This window comes from Malaclemys terrapin, chromosome 10 (assembly GCF_027887155.1).
Source record: "Malaclemys terrapin pileata isolate rMalTer1 chromosome 10, rMalTer1.hap1, whole genome shotgun sequence".
In the NCBI taxonomy this organism is placed as follows: Eukaryota; Metazoa; Chordata; order Testudines; family Emydidae; genus Malaclemys; species Malaclemys terrapin.
In genome coordinates, this window is record NC_071514.1 from 43,115,468 (window position 1) to 43,132,760 (window position 17,293).

The 17,293-nt window shown below is 42.7% G+C and overlaps 1 protein-coding gene across 8 annotated transcripts; it reads left to right on the forward strand.

Moving 5' to 3' along the window:
* The first annotated feature begins 66 nt into the window (after nucleotides 1–66).
* Nucleotides 67–9,767, forward strand: SENP8 (SUMO peptidase family member, NEDD8 specific). Of its 8 annotated transcripts, none has more exons than XM_054041212.1 (5): nucleotides 68–202; nucleotides 1,201–1,346; nucleotides 2,691–2,761; nucleotides 7,388–7,503; nucleotides 8,034–9,767. In XM_054041212.1, exon 5 carries the CDS (start codon nucleotides 8,077–8,079, stop codon nucleotides 8,713–8,715), a length of 639 nt encoding a protein of 212 aa, XP_053897187.1. In that variant the 5' UTR covers nucleotides 68–202; nucleotides 1,201–1,346; nucleotides 2,691–2,761; nucleotides 7,388–7,503; nucleotides 8,034–8,076; the 3' UTR covers nucleotides 8,716–9,767. The 8 variants fall into 8 exon arrangements, with proteins under 8 accessions (XP_053897193.1, XP_053897187.1, XP_053897189.1 ...); XM_054041214.1 differs by having other exon boundaries at nucleotides 7,407–7,503; XM_054041210.1 differs by having other exon boundaries at nucleotides 2,691–7,503.
* Nucleotides 9,768–17,293: the final 7,526 nt, after the last annotated feature.

Below are 17,293 nucleotides of genomic sequence, written 5' to 3' on the forward strand. Positions count from 1 at the left end.
ATGCTAATTAGCCCCCTTTAGGGGCGGGGCCAGTTTGACCCCCTCCCGTTCCCTTGTCCACGCCACGGGCGTTGTACAGCGCAATGCCGGTTTACGACAGTGTTTTTTCTACCTTTACGGCTGTCATTAGCAACTGAACCGACAGGGGCCTGCTGGCTCGGGACTGCTGCGGTTCGGTGGTGCCCGGGCTATGAGGTGGCAGGTGAGGCGCGGCGGTGTGGAAAGGGCCCCTCCTTGGCATGGGTCGGGGCCGCTCTGGCTCCTCCCGGGGGGTTCGAGCCCCACAAATTGTCTTCAGTGGGCAAAGTCCGCCCCGCTGGAGCCCCCGTTATCCCCTCAGGTCTGCACACTGCGCTCGTAACTGCAGCGTCTGAGCCGAGTGGGGGCTTGTTCGGGCAGAAGGGGCCAGTGCCTGCTGCACCCCGCGGGGAGAGCTGCCTGCCTTGGACAAACCGGGCGTGTTTCTGTGCCCTTGGGAGCATCTTCATGCGAGAAGCACCCCCGTCTCTGTTACCCCATAAACTAGCCAGCCCTGCCACACCCCTGTACGTAGGGTGACCAGATGTCCCGTTTTGGGGGACTTTTTCTTATATAGGCGCCTATTAACCCCCATTTCCTGTCCCATTTTTCACAGTTGCTATCTGGTCACCCTACCTGTATGCCCTGCCTGAGCCTTACCCATGGGCCTTGCAGCATGCCCCGCCCGCAGTCTAAAGCTTTGGGTTCTTTCAGTTCAAAGGGAGAGCTGCCCACGTTAGCTCATAGGAGATGTGGGGCAAGGGGAGTGTGATGAACCCCATTCTCTTAGGGTTTGGCATCTATCTGCTGGTGATCCACCAACCAGGGGGATATAGGCAGCTTGTGACCACACCTGCCTTGTGATCAGGCCACACAAACTGCTTAGGCAGCCCAATACTTAACTCCACAAAACAGCTGGGTGGGAGAGGAGGATCAGCAGTTTTATCATCTTTACCACAGTGGTTAAACTTAGAGCACCCACCTGGGGTGCATGTGGTAGACCCCAGGCTTCAGCACCTCCTCTGCATGACAAGGAGAAGTGAACCGGAATCTGCCACCTCACAGGAGGAGGGCTGGATCAATAGCGCTCCTGATATAGAGGGAGTTAGGGCAGAAGCAAGATTATTGTGAAGCCTTGTTAGGGATGCATAGCAAAGCTGTGATGCAAGTTTATCTATGAAGCCCTGGGAAGAGGTCCAGAAAGAATTTGGGGAGCCCACACACAAGGATGTGAAGAGCTGAATGGCCTTCAGACCTCAGAAGGGGAGTGGCATTTGATTCATCAAAAGAAGGAAAACTGAGGCATAGCAGCATACTCACCCAGAGAGGTACAGCAATCCTGTGACAGTCTCTTATTGTCTAATATTATATAACTGCATTTGTAAATGCTCAGATTATACCAACTAAAAACACTGGGATCAGCCATGTCACCTGATAGCTATGTTATCATGTCAGTTACAGTGGATACTATTTTTAAAAGATCAAACAACATAGTGCCCAAAGCAATTCTTATGACTAAATTCCACCATACGGAATGGTATTCTTTTTCAGGAGGAAGATGCACACTTTGATTTAAGTATGTTCTTTCTTTAGGCCTTTTCAATATTCTGTTGAATAAATGCTGCTTGAAAAATAAGTGAATAGTGATCCACTTTGCTTTCTGATTTTTCTACTTAAGTTCCAGATTCTGATGTTATCTGAGGTGATTTTTTCCCCTTCTGTTCACCAAGCTTCATCTCCCCCAGATCAGATTGCTGTACTCTGCTGATCTCACATCTTTCTCCCTGCCCCCACCCTTGAGTAAAATATAAGCCCATGGCTGCAGTCCTGGCCTGTGTAAATTTTATTTAAGTTCAAAGACTTTTTATTACCATATAGGATTTTGAAACAAAGTAGAATTCTGAGGCTTGCTTTATTGATATGTAAATAATGCTATTCCATCTTGCAGCTGGATCAGGCTGGTCTCTGAGCTTTGGTAACAAAGTGGAAGGCTTAGGCATTGTCTGTGGATGCGGTCTTTTCTGTATGTAGGCATGTGAGAACTGTGAAAATTTTCCTTAACTTCTACCATCTAGAACCTAACTGAAGCCCTGTGACATTCGACTTACCCTACAGTGCATAACCTTTAATTGACAAGTTATTCAAATAGCATTCGTTTTTTGTAAATAATAATCATACTTATTGTAAGCGGTGGATGAGTAAACCTCGTGCCTGGGCTGGTAAATTTTCATAACTTTGGAAGGATGTTTTATTGTGCTGGAATTAAGTAATATAATATATTAGCAGCTCTGACATATATGAAGATGTAGATTAAATTAACAATGTCCTGCAAACAACAATTTGGTGGTAGTCATGCTAGTAGTCCAGGACAGTCAATGACAAAGTAGAAATCAATATCCCATCAAATTTCAATACCATTGAAAATGAGACTTTGACTTGGTACTGCATGGCATTTTGATTTTAAAAAATCAGAAAGATATCAAATGAACATGACACATTACTGTTACATCAGTTAGCTATTTTTAAATCCATTTTATCATATGGTAATTGTAAATGAGGAATCATCATTGAATGGATGTGTTCCTCTAGTGAAATCCAGCAGGGATTGGTTCTTGGCCCTATGCTATTTAATATTAATAACCTGGAAAAAAACAATCACTGAAACTTTGCAGATGACACCGGAATTGGGGGACTGATAATTAATGAAGACAGGTCACTGACACAGAGAGATCTGGATCGCCTGGTAAGCCAGACACAGACAAACAATATGCATTTTAATATGGCTAAATGTAAAGGTATACATCGAGGAATAAAGAATGTAGGCCATACTTACAGGCTGGGGGAAGCAGTGACTCTGAAAAGGATTTGGGGGTCATGGTGGATAATCAGTTGAACATGAGATCCCAGTGTGATGTTGTGGCCAAAAGAGAGAATGCAATCATTGGATGCATAAACAAGGAAATGTTTAGTAGGAGTAGAGAGGTTACTTTACCTCTGTAAAGCACTGATGTGACTGCTGATGGAATACTGTGTCCAGTTCTGGTTCCTACAGTTCAAGAAGGATCTTAACAGATTGGAGAGGGTTCAGAGAAGAGCCACGAGAATGTTTTCTAATCCTCTAATCACACGCCTTATAGTGATAGGTTGAGCTCCTTCAGTTTATCTATCTTAAAGAGAAGGTTGAGGGGTGACTTGATTATAGACTAGAAGTACTTATGGTGAACAAATGTTAATAATTAGCTTCTCAGTCTAGCAGAGAAAGGTATAACACAATCCAATAGCTGAAAGATGAAGCTAGACAAATTAAGATGGGAAATAAGGCACATTTTTAACAGAGAAATTAACCATTGGAACAATGTGATGGAATCTCCATTTTAAATCAAGATTGGATGTTTTTCTAAAAAATCTGATCTAGGAATTATTTTGGGGAAGTCTTCTGGCCTGTGCCATATAGGAGGTCAAACTAGATGATCACAGGGTACATCTAACCTGCAATAAAAAGACCCGAGGCATGGCTATAGCTGGCCCTTGTGGGACTTAGGCAGCAGGGTTAAAAATGGCAATGTAGATATTCAGATGTGGGCTGGAGCCTGGCCTCTTAAATCCCGTGAGGGGAGTGGGTATTAGAGCCCAGGCTCCAGTCCAGACCCCAGTGTCTACACTGCTATTTTAGCCCCACAGCCTGAGCCCCATGAGCTCCAATCAGTTGACCTCAGCGCCATAAGTTTTGTATTGAAGTGTAGATAACCCTCAGTGGGCTCTTCTGGGCCTGGAATCTATGAAAAAGCACTGACATGGCATCAAAAACTACATTGGTTATAAGGATGGTACTGTGGTTAAATCATGGGGCTGAGAGGTGGGTTTATATTCCTATCTCTGCCAAAGACTTCCTATATGACCTTGGGCAAATCATTTAATGTCTCTGTTCCTCAATGTTTCTGTATCTAAGGTTTGGATAATATCTTCCTCTGCTGGTTTTTTGGGCTTTCTCCAAATTTTGTAGATTTACTAAAGAGCACAATAAATAACATATTTTAAAATATTCTATCCATATGTTCTTAACATATTATTAAAACAGAAGTGTAACAAAATCTGATTCACTTTTCACCGTTTGTTCTTTTTTGCTCAGGTTAGATGATAAAAATAGACTTTCACTTTTTCTGTGTCAATTTCTAGTCAGTTTCACTTCCTGGTTCTCATGCACTAGCACAGCGTGGCACAGTTTGTGTTCACAACTTTAAAAAGTCTTCATTTATGTTTTATTAAAATAATTCAGGTTTTGCAAAATTTTAGTAAAACAACACCACCACCACCACCACCACCCTAAATTTTGGCTTCAAAGGGACACCATCAACTTAAGAATCACACTTCTGTCTTAAGTGCTACTAATAACCAGTAAAAAAATTAAGGTTGCAATAACTCAGATGTGACAGAAAAAAAGAATATGGCATATTAATGTGGTAATTCAGTCATCTTAATGCAAGGTAACCTTTTAAATTACTGAACCATCTGGACAACTTCAGAAGTGGGACTTGATAGAATAAACCCAAATACTAATATAAAAGTCACATTTCTATTTAAATTACTTTCCTGTGTCCCCAAATACTCTGGATCTTCAACTTCCACTCAGAAAGAAGGCATGCCCATCTGCATTTGTTTCAAAATCAATACCCAGTTGCTTTATCCAGCAGGAAAGCAGAGAAGTATATGTTGCTTTCACATGTTCAGCCAGCTACTTGACAAAAAAACAGAGCATTACTCTTGTTTATAATCTTGATTACTGCTGTAGTCCTCGTTGTAGCCAATTGGTATTTCTTCTAAATTATTAGGGATTTTGTATGAGGTATGCTAGAAATTCTCTACAAAGAGTAGGTCAGATCTGTAACTGAGAGCTGAAAAAGACTCCCCTTAAGATATGTGGGAAGTTCTGATTGGAATTTTGTGACTTGAACTTGAAACACCCCTAACCTGTAGAAAAGTTTGGATCCAATCCAAACTTCACACAGAGTTCATCTTTAGTTCTAATTGGAAGGTTCTGTTTCACAGAGAAAAAGCTGCACTTTCCAAACCGGCTCTACTATTTGTGGTGCAGTATGTACCACTTATGCTGAGTGGCTCTGGAATTAAATGAGAGTCTGTGAAGTGTTCTCCTTTAAGCTCTGCAATACATCTGGTGAGTCATCATGCAGATCTTACAAGCAGTTTCACAAATACCAGATGGCAATAAAATTAAAAGTAGTAGCTAGTAGCAATTAAGTGTTGTTCATTATAATCGGAACAAGAGAATCCTTGTGGGAAGCCACCAAATTATTTACTTAAAAAAAAAAAATGGAAAGCCAAGTTTCATTGCTACAGGGAGGAAAAAGAACAAAGTTCAGAATGCAAGCTTCATCGTGCAAACATTAATCCTTGCAAGGCTTGATTGGCAAGTTTGCTGTTTTGATCTGCATGTCTCTGGGAGAAGATGAAGCACACATCTGAGAAGTTTCTCATTAGCAGACTGGCCAAAGACTGCCCACTTTTAGACTGTATTGTGAGGTATATACCTGTTTATCCAGTATTTCAGTTAAGTGAGAGTTTGGGAGTCTTGGAGACTTAATGCATTCTCCATGTTTTTTCTACTGTCCTAAACTCCAGGTTGTTCCATTGTACTTACTCCTTACATTTGGAAATAATGGATCTGAGTCCAAAGTAACATGTGAAATGGTCCCAGATACCATTGTGTCTGGCTCAGTAGAAATAATAATGGGCTTTTAAAAGTTAAGATATGTCACCTTGGGCCTTCCTTCCTGTGTATTACACATCCAACCTGTTTCATGCAAGTTACCTTGGATCTTCCTTCCAGTATATTACACATTTAACATGCATGTCATTGTTATTCTATTTAACAGGCTTTCTTTGGCAAAGTCACATGTTAAAGGGACCATGCCAAGATTTGATAGGTTAATTTTAGGCTTATCTTCATTTACATACATCTAGCCTAGGAAAGGCTTTTTTTGTTGCCATGAGGAAGAGCCCAAATCCACTCCTTCCTAATGTGTAAACAAACCATGCTCGAGCTGTTTTCTATCATAATGGATAGGTGTTGCCTTGGTTACAATGAATCATACTAAAGTGACACATTAATTTTTGCACAGCACTTTGGAAGTATAGGGCCAAATCCTGGCTTGCTTCTGTGCTGCACGTGGCATGGCTCGGGAGTGTGTGGGAGCAAAAGTTATTTAAAGCCACCTTTACAATTCCTTGATTCTGGGGCCATCAATCTGTCAGCCCAGTACCCGGCATTAAGTAGAGCAGCCTGTGGATTCCAGCATGTTTTAGCAGTTGAGGATCACCAGGCATGGAGATGCTTGGGCAAGGGGAGGAAATGGGGAGGCATAGAAGTCACTGTCAGCCCCACACCACTAAGCAATTTCCCTCAGCAGGGGGAATCTTCTACTGGGCAAATCCTAATCTGGGTTTGAAAGTGCAGACAGTGCTTATTATTTACTATTAAATAGCTCTTTTCCTTCCTTGTGTTGATACTTTTTTAAAAATATGTTTTTAAAAATTTGATTTTAAAAGTCTGATTTCATTTTTATTATTTATGCTGTCTCATTAATGTGCATTTCACTTGGACATTAGATTAGTCAATTTCACCTTTGTTAGTCCGTTTCACATCCCAGTTCTTATGCTCTAACCCAGAGGGGTTCTCAGTCTTTTTCTATACCAGGACTAACCCAAAATCTCCTTCGTATTTTGCAATAAGGGAAGGGAGGGGTGGTCATAACTACCTGCTGAGTTGTGATTCACCCCATGGTGAGAATACATACATGTACACAATGCTTTTGTGTTTTGGTTTCCAACATTACAGAGGAAAATTTAAATCCCCAAACAGCTGTTGAATTCCAGAAACTTCTATAAACCCCCTTTTTTTAATAAAATCTTCATTTGGTACCTGAATCTCTCTTTAGGTCAGGTATTTGGGGCAGTGTAGGGTTATTCAGTTGTTTTTATTTGCCTGCTGAAGCAAGGATCAATTAGGGGTGGGGCAAATAGATACCTAGAACTGTCCAGAGAAGAATCTCAACATGAGCTAAATGTTGAGGTAGGCCACTCTTTAGAGCAACCATCCTTAATTATTTTTTACAACACCTCTTCCTTATGATTAGTCAGGAGACCAGTAAACAGTATAACTACTAAATCCTTTCTCTTTGAGCAGAAGTGTGTCAAGCGAGGATTTCAGTTGGGGTTAATGAACATCTTGAATTAACACATACTTAATATAGATTTAGACAGTCCAAGAAGTAACAAAGTTGCTAAATTGGGTCCTAAGGAGTGCTTGCATGTGGGGGAGTTTTATCATGTTAGTAATCTTGTTTTTCTTTAGTGTATTCCTCCCATTACAGGCAGCTGCCTTTCCATCAAGCTGGAAGACAAGCAGTTTTGCGTGGACCAAGTAGTTCTTCTGACATCACAAGCCATGCATCCATCTGTCTATCTTAGGTACCTATCTGGCCCCATCACCATAGTGTCTGATCACCTCATGATCTTGAATGTGTTTATTCTCACAACAGCCCTGGGAGGTAGAGAATTACTGTTTATACCCATTTTACAAGTCAGGCAGAGAGAGACCAAGTGATTTGCCCAAGATTACACAGGGTGCTTGTGGCAAAGCAGGAATTGAACCCACATCTCCCACAGCCCAGACTAGCATTCCAACCACTGAACCATCCTTCCTTGCCGATATATTATTGCAATGCAGTTTCTAGGATTAGCCTGAGGATCCAGGAGGCCCCACGCATCCTCCTCCACACATCACTGGGTAGGGGGAATGTACTTGCAAACCTCCCTTCTCTCCCTTTTTACATTTCTTGAAATGTGATCGATTATTTAACCCTCATTCCTTAAACACAGGTGGGGAAAATCCCTTAGTTTTCACATGACTCAATGTCCGATATAGTTGCTCCTTCACAGTATAAAAGGTGCAGCCTATTTGGATAGTAACTTATCTTATCCCCTTTGGTTTATCTTAGCTTTTGACCTTACTTGGACTGCTGTGGCCCCTGCCTGTGCAGAATGGACCCTGTTGTTCTGAGTTATGTGGACAGTTTGCTGAGGCAGTCGGATGTTTCCTTGCTGGATCCCCCCAGCTGGCTTAATGACCACATCATTGGGTTTGCTTTTGAGTACTTTGCTAGTGACCAGTTCCAAGACTTTTCCGAACAAGTATGCTTTGTCAGCCCTGAAGTGGCTCAGTTCATCAAGTGTGCCACCAGCCAGGAGGAAGTAGCCATGTTCCTGAAGCCGCTGGGCCTCCCACACAAGGAGGTTGTGTTCCTGGCCATCAATGATAACTCCAACCAGGCTGCTGGGGGCACCCATTGGAGCCTCTTGGTTTACTTCCGGGACAAAAACTGCTTTGCCCATTATGACTCCCACAGTAAGAGCAACTCTGCCCATGCCAAGCTGGTGGCAGGGAAGCTGGAGGCATTTCTGGGAAAAAGAGGAGGCAAAGTGGCCTTCGTAGAGGAGAAGGCACCTGCCCAGCAGAACAGCTATGACTGCGGAATGTATGTGATCTGTAACACAGAGGCTCTGTGTCAGGGATACTTTAGGGGACAGCAGGAGCCAGTACTGCAGCTCCTCACTCCTTCTTATATCACAGGGAAGAGGGCAGAATGGAAATCTCTCATTGCCAAACTTGCACGCAAATGACTTAAATGTAATTGTCCCTGCTTCCAACAACTACCTTTCCAGTCCTCTAGTCTCCACCCCCAGTGCCTGAGGGAGATATCTGTGTACAGAATTTCTCCGCAGAAAGAATGTAACCCCTCCAGCATGGCTACACCCTGCACTACCCCCAATGAAAAGCCTTAGTCTGCTCTACAACCCACTAGCCTTCAGACTTAAGTACTGGTAACATCACTTTTTGCATTCAGCAGAACCTTCTGAAAGGCAGTTTTATTACTTCAAGCACTTTTCTGGCTATCTCAGACTAGGTTGGTGAAGATTCCTCTCACCCCCACAGTAAGCAATGTGCCCTCACTATGTGATTTTTAATTTTCTATGGACATCGCTAGTCTAAATCTAATCCAGTTCAGTGATGTCCATCATACATACATGTGTCCTTTTAAAATTAGGCCGTCTCTGATTTGTCCCTGCCTCTAATTGTGGTTCCAAGTTATAGGATTTAGTAGTCTAGCTACACAACTCTGCCCAAAAATTTGGTTTTGGGATATCTATATCTTGTGATCTGAGAGTGCAAAATCAAAAGTAAAGGCGAGGATCATGTAAAGGTGCCTCAAAAGGTAAGAAGAAAAGTGATTTTTGCTCTCTTTTGCTGCTTTAAGGATGTATAACAAAGGCCTGAATTTTTCTTGTTTTTTTTATTGGAAATACACATTTTTTGTATCCTGGATAATTGAATCTCTAGAAAGCTAGTAGAACAGTGACAAAACAAGTACTAAGAAAGTGAAACCTGGTTGAGATGGAAAGTGTTTTAAACAGTGAATAAAGGTTGTTTTCATCAACACATACTTAGTACAAATATCCTACAAAAAGTTGAGGGGGGAAAAGCCTTCGATTCCACACCTCTACCCCTCCAGTCAAGTTTTAGAACAATTTGGAATATGCATGAGACTGCCAACAACTTCTCTCGCAAAATCCCCAAAAAACAGACTTTACATTCCTGATATTTCTAATGGAAAAAATGAGAATGAGAAAAGCCTTTGACCCTCTCATACATAATAAAAAGCAGTACCAGGGAAGAGTGCAGTATCTGATTTTTATTTTTTTTTTTAGAGGTGCTGATATCAATGGAAGCTGCAGCTCTTCTGAAAAATCAAGCTGTTAGTCCTTGGTATACTTGTCTATCATACCAAATATAAATGGATAATTCAAAATAGAAAAGCTTTTGCTGCAGCACTGGATTACAGCTGGGATCCAAGAAAGTAGGGCCCATTATCAGAAGAAGGGGATGTTGATGGAAGAGTGAGCTGTCAGTGTAAAATGAAGTAGTATGAATATGTAACCGAGAGCCTCACTGGAGACAGTGAGCCAGTTCCTTAGCCTATGTAAAACAGCATAGCTCCATTGATTTCAACAGCGGAACCCTGATTCATACCAAATGAGCATCTGGCCCAGTGAATTCTTCCAAAATGCCCAGTCAAATAAACAGAAGTGATTGTGGGATTGGGAGGAGGGGAGTTAAAGTTCATTACATTATGATCCTTATTAGACTTTCCAATGCTGACAGACTGGAGGGTTTGCCTCTGGCTCTCTGCTTTCTCTTTATCTTCTTGAATACATGGGAAAAGTCAGTTCCGCTGACCTGTGTCTAAAATCCCTGGAACTGTCTGACAAAATAGGGTTGTTGAGTCACTTTATGCTAAGTGCATTGCCTAACTGAACAGCAACATTCTGTACTGCTTGGACAGCCTGCCAAAGTGGGTCAGAGACAGGACAGTGGGTTGGTCACTCTAAGGTACTGTAATTTGCTTGTTTTTCTCCCCATTCCCTATTTGGTGCCCCTGCTGCTACCAAGAAGTAACTAACACACAGACACACATCCTCACACATTTGCCCTGCAGCACTGTTGTGCAGACACTTACTACTTCTAATATCTGTTCCAGATTAGCTTTTCAGTCAATACACAGAAATACTTCTGTCTGTGGTGTGATATCAGCATTAGGTCTCCCCCCAAAGAGAATGCTTTTCCGTCTTTGATAATTACAGTATATGATAGGAGGGGGAAAGAAATTAATCCACCTCCGATTCTCTCCTCCCAATCAGATATGTCACTTGGAGAATCCCGTACCAAGAATAAAGAAAGATACCAATTTAAAAAGCAAGTGTTTTCTATTTTGTAGCATTGGGTTTGTTGTTTGGGTTACATTTTCAAAATGATTGGGGTGGGGGGGCCAGGGGAGGGGAGAGTATTCCTAGATCATGTTATCCGGTAATAATGCCTTACTCTTATCTAGCTCTTTTCATCAAAGTAATGAGATTACAGCATGGAGAGGGGAGAAGTTGCTGTTGCCACCGTTTGCTAAGCAGTCCAAGAGCAGCAACATTTCTGTTTATTGGGTAGTTTCTCCTTTACAGTTGACAACATGATTCACAAGCAGATTCTTACTATGTTTTGGCACCATGAGGAGCTGGTGAGCCATGTATCGTGGAAAGTTGGAATGGACCTGAAGTTTCTTTAAATCTCCTCACAACACTTCTATCAGCTAGTAAATGGAGTGGATTAAGGGGATGGCCATAAAAAAAAATACAGCAAAAATCAGGAGGCATGGAAATTAACTCCTGTTAAACCATGTATGATAGCAGGGAAAAAAGTATGTTCAGGCTTTATTGTCGCTTTGTATCCCTTATGCTCAATGACTGCTGCACAGCAAAAGACAGCTGCAGGACAGTTTCTCATAAATGAGTAAAGATTGGTCACGAGATTGAACTAATGTTTGAAATGGGAGGCAGGGATGCATTGCTGCTTGGGGATGGGAGGAGAAGTTTTTGATCATTACTTGTTATTTAGCAGAGCTATAAAATAGCTAGGTGGCCTAGATGTGTGGCTCAGCTAAGCCCAGCTCTACAGCATAAAGGCCCGATTCTACAAGATTTTGTGTGCCCTCAATTTCCACTAAAAGTATTTCAATGGAACAGTCATTTGGCTGTGCTTTCATTATTTATCCACACTAATACAGCCTCCACTAAAGGAGCCCTCCCACCCCCCATCCCCCATTCAAATATCTTATAGCTCAGTGATTAGTGCACTTTCCTGAGAAGTGAGAGAGCCCAGTTTGAATCCTTTTTCTCCTATGAGAGAGGAGGAATTGAATGTGTATCTCCCACATCCCTAGGCAGTTGCTCTAACCGCTAGGCTAAAAGTTATAAGGTGGGCACCTCTTCCTCATGGGTTTTGAATGGTACTTGATGTGGTCAGCATGCTCAGAGGTGTTGGTTTGGGTCCCACACACAATGTAGGCAGCTGAACACCTAGCTGCCTGCCCCTGGTTCATGAATCTCCGTGAGTCTGGGGTGAGAGAGAGGCATCTGGATGTCTAGAGAAGGAGGTAGTCACATGCTCTGGGGTCTAAAATTTGGTGCCTGTGAAACTTTTACAGTGAAAAGTTAGGCAGCAAGTGAGTTTAGATGCCTGCAGCTAAGCAGGGTTGCATGCCACGCAGTGGTGCCATGTTGGGGAGAAAGGCACCTAACTCTGGAGTTCAGGCACCGAAATTGCTCCGTGGCTCGCACTCACGACTGGGAAGGGAGCAATGGAGGAAATGTTAAGCACTGAAGGCCTTAAGGTGGAATTTCTTTACACAAGGAAAAGCAAATACATTAAAGTACCAAGGGCGGCAACAGGCACAGTAAGAATAAACAGTGTGAAGGGGGAGTTAGACAAATACTTCCCTGCTGGTAAACAAACCTAACAGGTAGTGCAACTGTGTCACAGCTCAAAGAAAGGTATGAACCCACCTTGCCCCTTTATCTTCCTCAAAGCTTCCTGTGTAAGTACATGCTGGCAATCGGCAAGCCTCAGGTAGGTAATGAGCTGGCACCCACCCTGACAGGAGGGGTCTAATCTGTGCTGCTGTCTGTTGCCTGTTTTATATCAGAAATACAAACGCTGTTTTTAACCATTTAAACAACCCTGCCCCCACACACAAACCTCTACCAAAAATTCAAAGGTGCCTTTGCAGCTGCACCTCTTGCCTGAATTGTGAGAGGCAGCCCAGAATTCTGAACAAGGCAAAACACTGTGGTTACAGCAGAGTTCAGCTCAGCAGGAGAGAGCTGCAGGTCTGGGCTGCTTTCTGAAAGGATTTGTTCACCTACCAAAATAGTTGTGTTTGTAGCAGCACAAGTAGGGAGCTCGCTAATGGTGTATGGGGTAATGGTGGATCACCCTCCATGGATGGGAGCAGAAGCAGTTATAGGGAGCAATGAATCACAGGCTTAGATGGGACATAGAGTAAAGATGGTAATTTTAACGGAATGAATCTAATTTTTAAAAGGGCTGCCCTGCTGTGCACCAGGATATGTTTGAAAAAAACATCTAGTTCTGTGGTTTGTAGATGGCAGGAGCGCAGATGAGCACAGCAGGGTAAACCTTTCCTAATGCAGAGAAGCCTAGGGAGGAGCCCAGAATCTCCTGCCTCCATATGTTAATTTAGCTATTTGGGTTTGCATTGAGTCACTGGGGGCCTAAAAACCCTGTAGCTACTCCTCGATGAATGAGTTCTATAAATGCATTGAGAGCTTCCTCCAGTTTGTAGACATTCGTCAGCTCTCGTACCACATGGCAATGTTCCGCTACTGGGGAAGCTCTCCCAACTTTTCTCTGATGTGTGCAGGAAGCTTGGCTCATTAGCTCTTTTGTGAAACATTAGTTCCTTGCAGAAAACTGCAGAGAGGCTCACCCAACCCTTGGCCAGTGTTGATTTTGCCAATGGGTTGTTAAGGCCCAATCTGTAATCAACACCAGATATGGTGTCACTTGTGATCTTTACATAATACGTTGTCTAGCCTCAAACACTCCATTACAACATGCTTGCTACACAGGAAAAACCTGTCCCATCTTCCCACCATGGGTAAGTATTGTAGAGTTTAAGCAAGGGTGAGTGTTCGGGGGGATTGCTGTCTTAGGTAGGGGTCAGTGATACAAGGAGGGGTGAGAACCACTAACCTAGAATGGCCTCCAGGAGTTAGTTTTTAGGACAGGAGCTTAGGGAGAGAGATTCCAGGTCCATGAACATTCAAGGACTTTGGTCCATGACTAGGGCACCTCGGTGCTATGTACATGTTTTCTATTTCAGGTTAGTTCAGGACAGACTCTGCCTTAGGGGAGGATTTACCTAGCATCTTTTCTGTTCTCTCACTTGAAAGGAGAGAGTGTCTAATATCTGTGAGTATGTGTGTATCCACACACATCCCTTAAGTAATGAAGAGGAAAGAAATACAGAAAGAATACAAGGGTTTAGTTTGTCAGAGTTTGGTTAGCTATCTCTGTAGGAGACACCTGGAGACATGAGACTGTGTGTGCATCTAGGGAGTGTATTTCAGGTATCCACAGAGTTAGGACTGCAAGTGCAGTTCAAAAGATTCTAGATGCACAGTTCAACTTAAACTCAAGCACTTTTGAAGATGAAATAATCTTACTGAATAATGTTCTCTACAAATAATTTACCTGCTTCTCTGCATTCTGAGAGGCTATTCCTGAAACATGTACTGTATTTTTTGACACAAAAGTACTGGCTAGCTTCCAGCAAAGTCTCTTCCATGGAATTTTCAGCCCAATTTCTACATCAGAGTAGTTTCCATATGGCTTACTAGAAACTTGTAAGGTTCACCCAATACAAGCCATCTTGCATCTATTCACATCCTAACCTTCAAGAAAAAACTTGTGTAGAGGAAAGATACCTCATCACCATCCTAATACAACCCTGCCTGCATGTTAATGTCATACTGCCCAGGCATACAGCTGAAGTTATCCTAGATTTGCATATGCATGACTCACTTCATTTTGCTAAAATACTGAACACATGTAGAGCCTGATTCTGCAAATGCTTAAGCATGTGGGTAACTTTGTGCACTGAAGTGAGTGGAACTAATCATGTAACTAAGGTTACTCATGTGTCAAAGTTAACTGGATTGAATCCTTAATCTAATTCTCAGAGAGCCCAGAAAGTAAAAAAAATAAGAGCCTGCTCACTGCCCAGTCTGTTTTATGTTACAAAGGCTCACTGACAAATTAAAAGTCACAGTTCGCAAAGAAGTAACTTTTCAAACATTTTACTTGGACATTCATAGCTATTCATCAAATACTTGCTGCTTGTTTTTCTTAGTCAATATTGCCCTCTACTGAGTGAAATTATTAGAACTGGTTTCAGAGTAACAGCCGTGTTAGTCTGTATCCGCAAAAAGAAGAACAGGAGTACTTGTGGCACCTTAGAGACTAACAAATTTATTAGAGCATAAGCTTTCGTGGACTACAGCCCACTTATGCATCCGAAGAAGTGGGCTGTAGTCCACGAAAGCTTATGCTCTAATAAATTTGTTAGTCTCTAAGGCTTGGTCTACACTACCCCCCTAATTCGAACTAAGGTACGCAACTTCAGCTACGTGAATAACGTAGCTGAAGTCGAAGTACCTTAGTTCGAACTTACCTTGGTCCACACTCGGCAGGCAGGCTCCCCCGTCGACTCCGTGGTACTCCTCTCGCCGAGCTGGAGTACCGCAGTCGATGGCAAGCACTTCCGGGTTCGACTTATCGCGTCCAGACTAGACGCGATAAGTCGAACCCAGAACTTCGATTTCCAGCCGTCGAACTAGCTGGTAAGTGTAGCCAAGGCCTAAGGTGCCACAAGTACTCCTGTTCTTCTATTATTAGAACTGTGGCTACTGTAATGTGCTACTTCAATATCCTTTGAGATAAAATCACCCAAAGAAAGTGTGTGTATGATGGGGTGGCACTCACCCCTTGAGTACCTCCTACTGGCTGGGTGAGATACTGCTATCTTTTCCCCACTCCTGAAGGCCTCTATAGGTTGCCAACCTCACTAGGTTGGTTTTCAGTGGCTCAGCCCTCCAGCCAAGTCACATACACGAACCCCTTCCAGGACAGCAGTGTTCACCAAATTGTCTGTCCCTGCCAGAGTCTTCAGCCCCATCGCTGGCCCCTTTAAATCCAGACCTTTGCTCAGGGTTTAGGGTGCTTTGCCAGTGGGGGAACCTAGGCTCACCCATTACTCCAGGTTCCAGCCCAGAGACCTGTTGACTAATATGTGCTGACTAGCATACATATATATTATGCTGAGAATACTATCTGCAATATATGTATTCCAGGCATACAATAATTATACATATTATTAAGGATTAATATAGCCGTTATATAGCACAAATTGGCCTATACCTTTATCATAAGCCTGTTCACTTATCCTAAGTATCCCATAACATCTAGCATTAGAGGAAGTAAATTTAGGCTTAAGAAGAAAGGAAAACTGTCAATATCAGGACATATAATTGTTTCCTCATAGCAACAAAAAGGGTGTTCCCTTCACAAACTTATTTATCCTGGTACAGGTCTAGGAGGTGTCTCACACCCCTTAGTACCTGAAATGCATGTACCCAGAACAAAGATAAGAGTGGATCATGACCTGGAAGGCATAGGTTCAGAACAAGAGATAAATGGTTGCACCATGGTACCAGAAACGAACACAGTAAAAAACTAATTAATTTAATCTAGTTTCAGGTGACCTTTTACCGATGTACAAGAAAGGTATAAAGCAGGGGTAGGCAACCTATGGCACATGTGCCAAAGGCGGCACACAAACTGATTTTCAGTGGCACTCACACTGCCCGGGTCCTGGCCACTGGTCCGGGGGGCTCTGCATTTTAATTTAATTTTAAATGAAGCTTCTTAAACATTTTAAAAACCTTATTTACTTTACATACAACAATAGTTTAGGTATTTATTATAGACTTATAGAAAGAGACCTTCTAAAAACGTTAAAATGTATTACTGGCACGCGAAACCTTAAATTAGAGTGAATAAATGAAGACTCGGCACACCACTTCTGAAAGGTTGCCAACCTCTGGTATAAAGAGATGACTTTAGGGATGGAACTTTGGGGAAGCACACCTTCTGCTTAAGGTAAATGTAACATCGCTTCACAGGACTGCTCTTTGGAGACTGCTATCATATAGAACCTTTTTCCTGACTGACACTGGTTATTTGGTCTCTTCTTGAGTATATTTAGTCACAAAATAACAAACTAAAGTGTGGTCAAGCAGTTGACTATACAAGTGATCAACAGATCCTATCCACAACAGCCACAAATAGCCTCTTTTAATTAGCTGCTGCTGTTTTCTCTGGGCCTCTTCCCATTTGGTCCTTTTATCTTCACCCATTACCTTAGGGTTACGGTTCTCAAGTCCTCTCTCTCCCAGGTCCAATAAATGCAGCCTATTGAGCTCCTGCTTTGGCCAGAGAGACACACCCTTCTTCACCTCTCTGATTGCAGGCAGGAATTGACCTGCTAAAGCCCTGCAGCTCTTTTTAGCTGAGCCTGCTGGGCTCATTTTAGGCAGGCTGTTGGACCCACTTCACTACTCTTTTCCTGGGGTGGGGTGAGTATGACTGCAGGGCCTCCAGCATGGGGCCCCATCACATACCTCCCCCTCCTGAAAGATTTTGGGATTAGGATTCTTCCAAGAACAAGATATCCCTCTGTTCGGGAAAAGAAGTGTGCATTCTCATGCTGGGAGCCTGGGCACTGCCTTATTG

Bases quoted from the DNA above. Each gene is read 5' to 3' on its own strand.
- SENP8 (XM_054041218.1), top strand. From the start codon at position 8,077: ATGGACCCTGTTGTTCTGAGTTATGTGGACAGTTTGCTGAGGCAGTCG.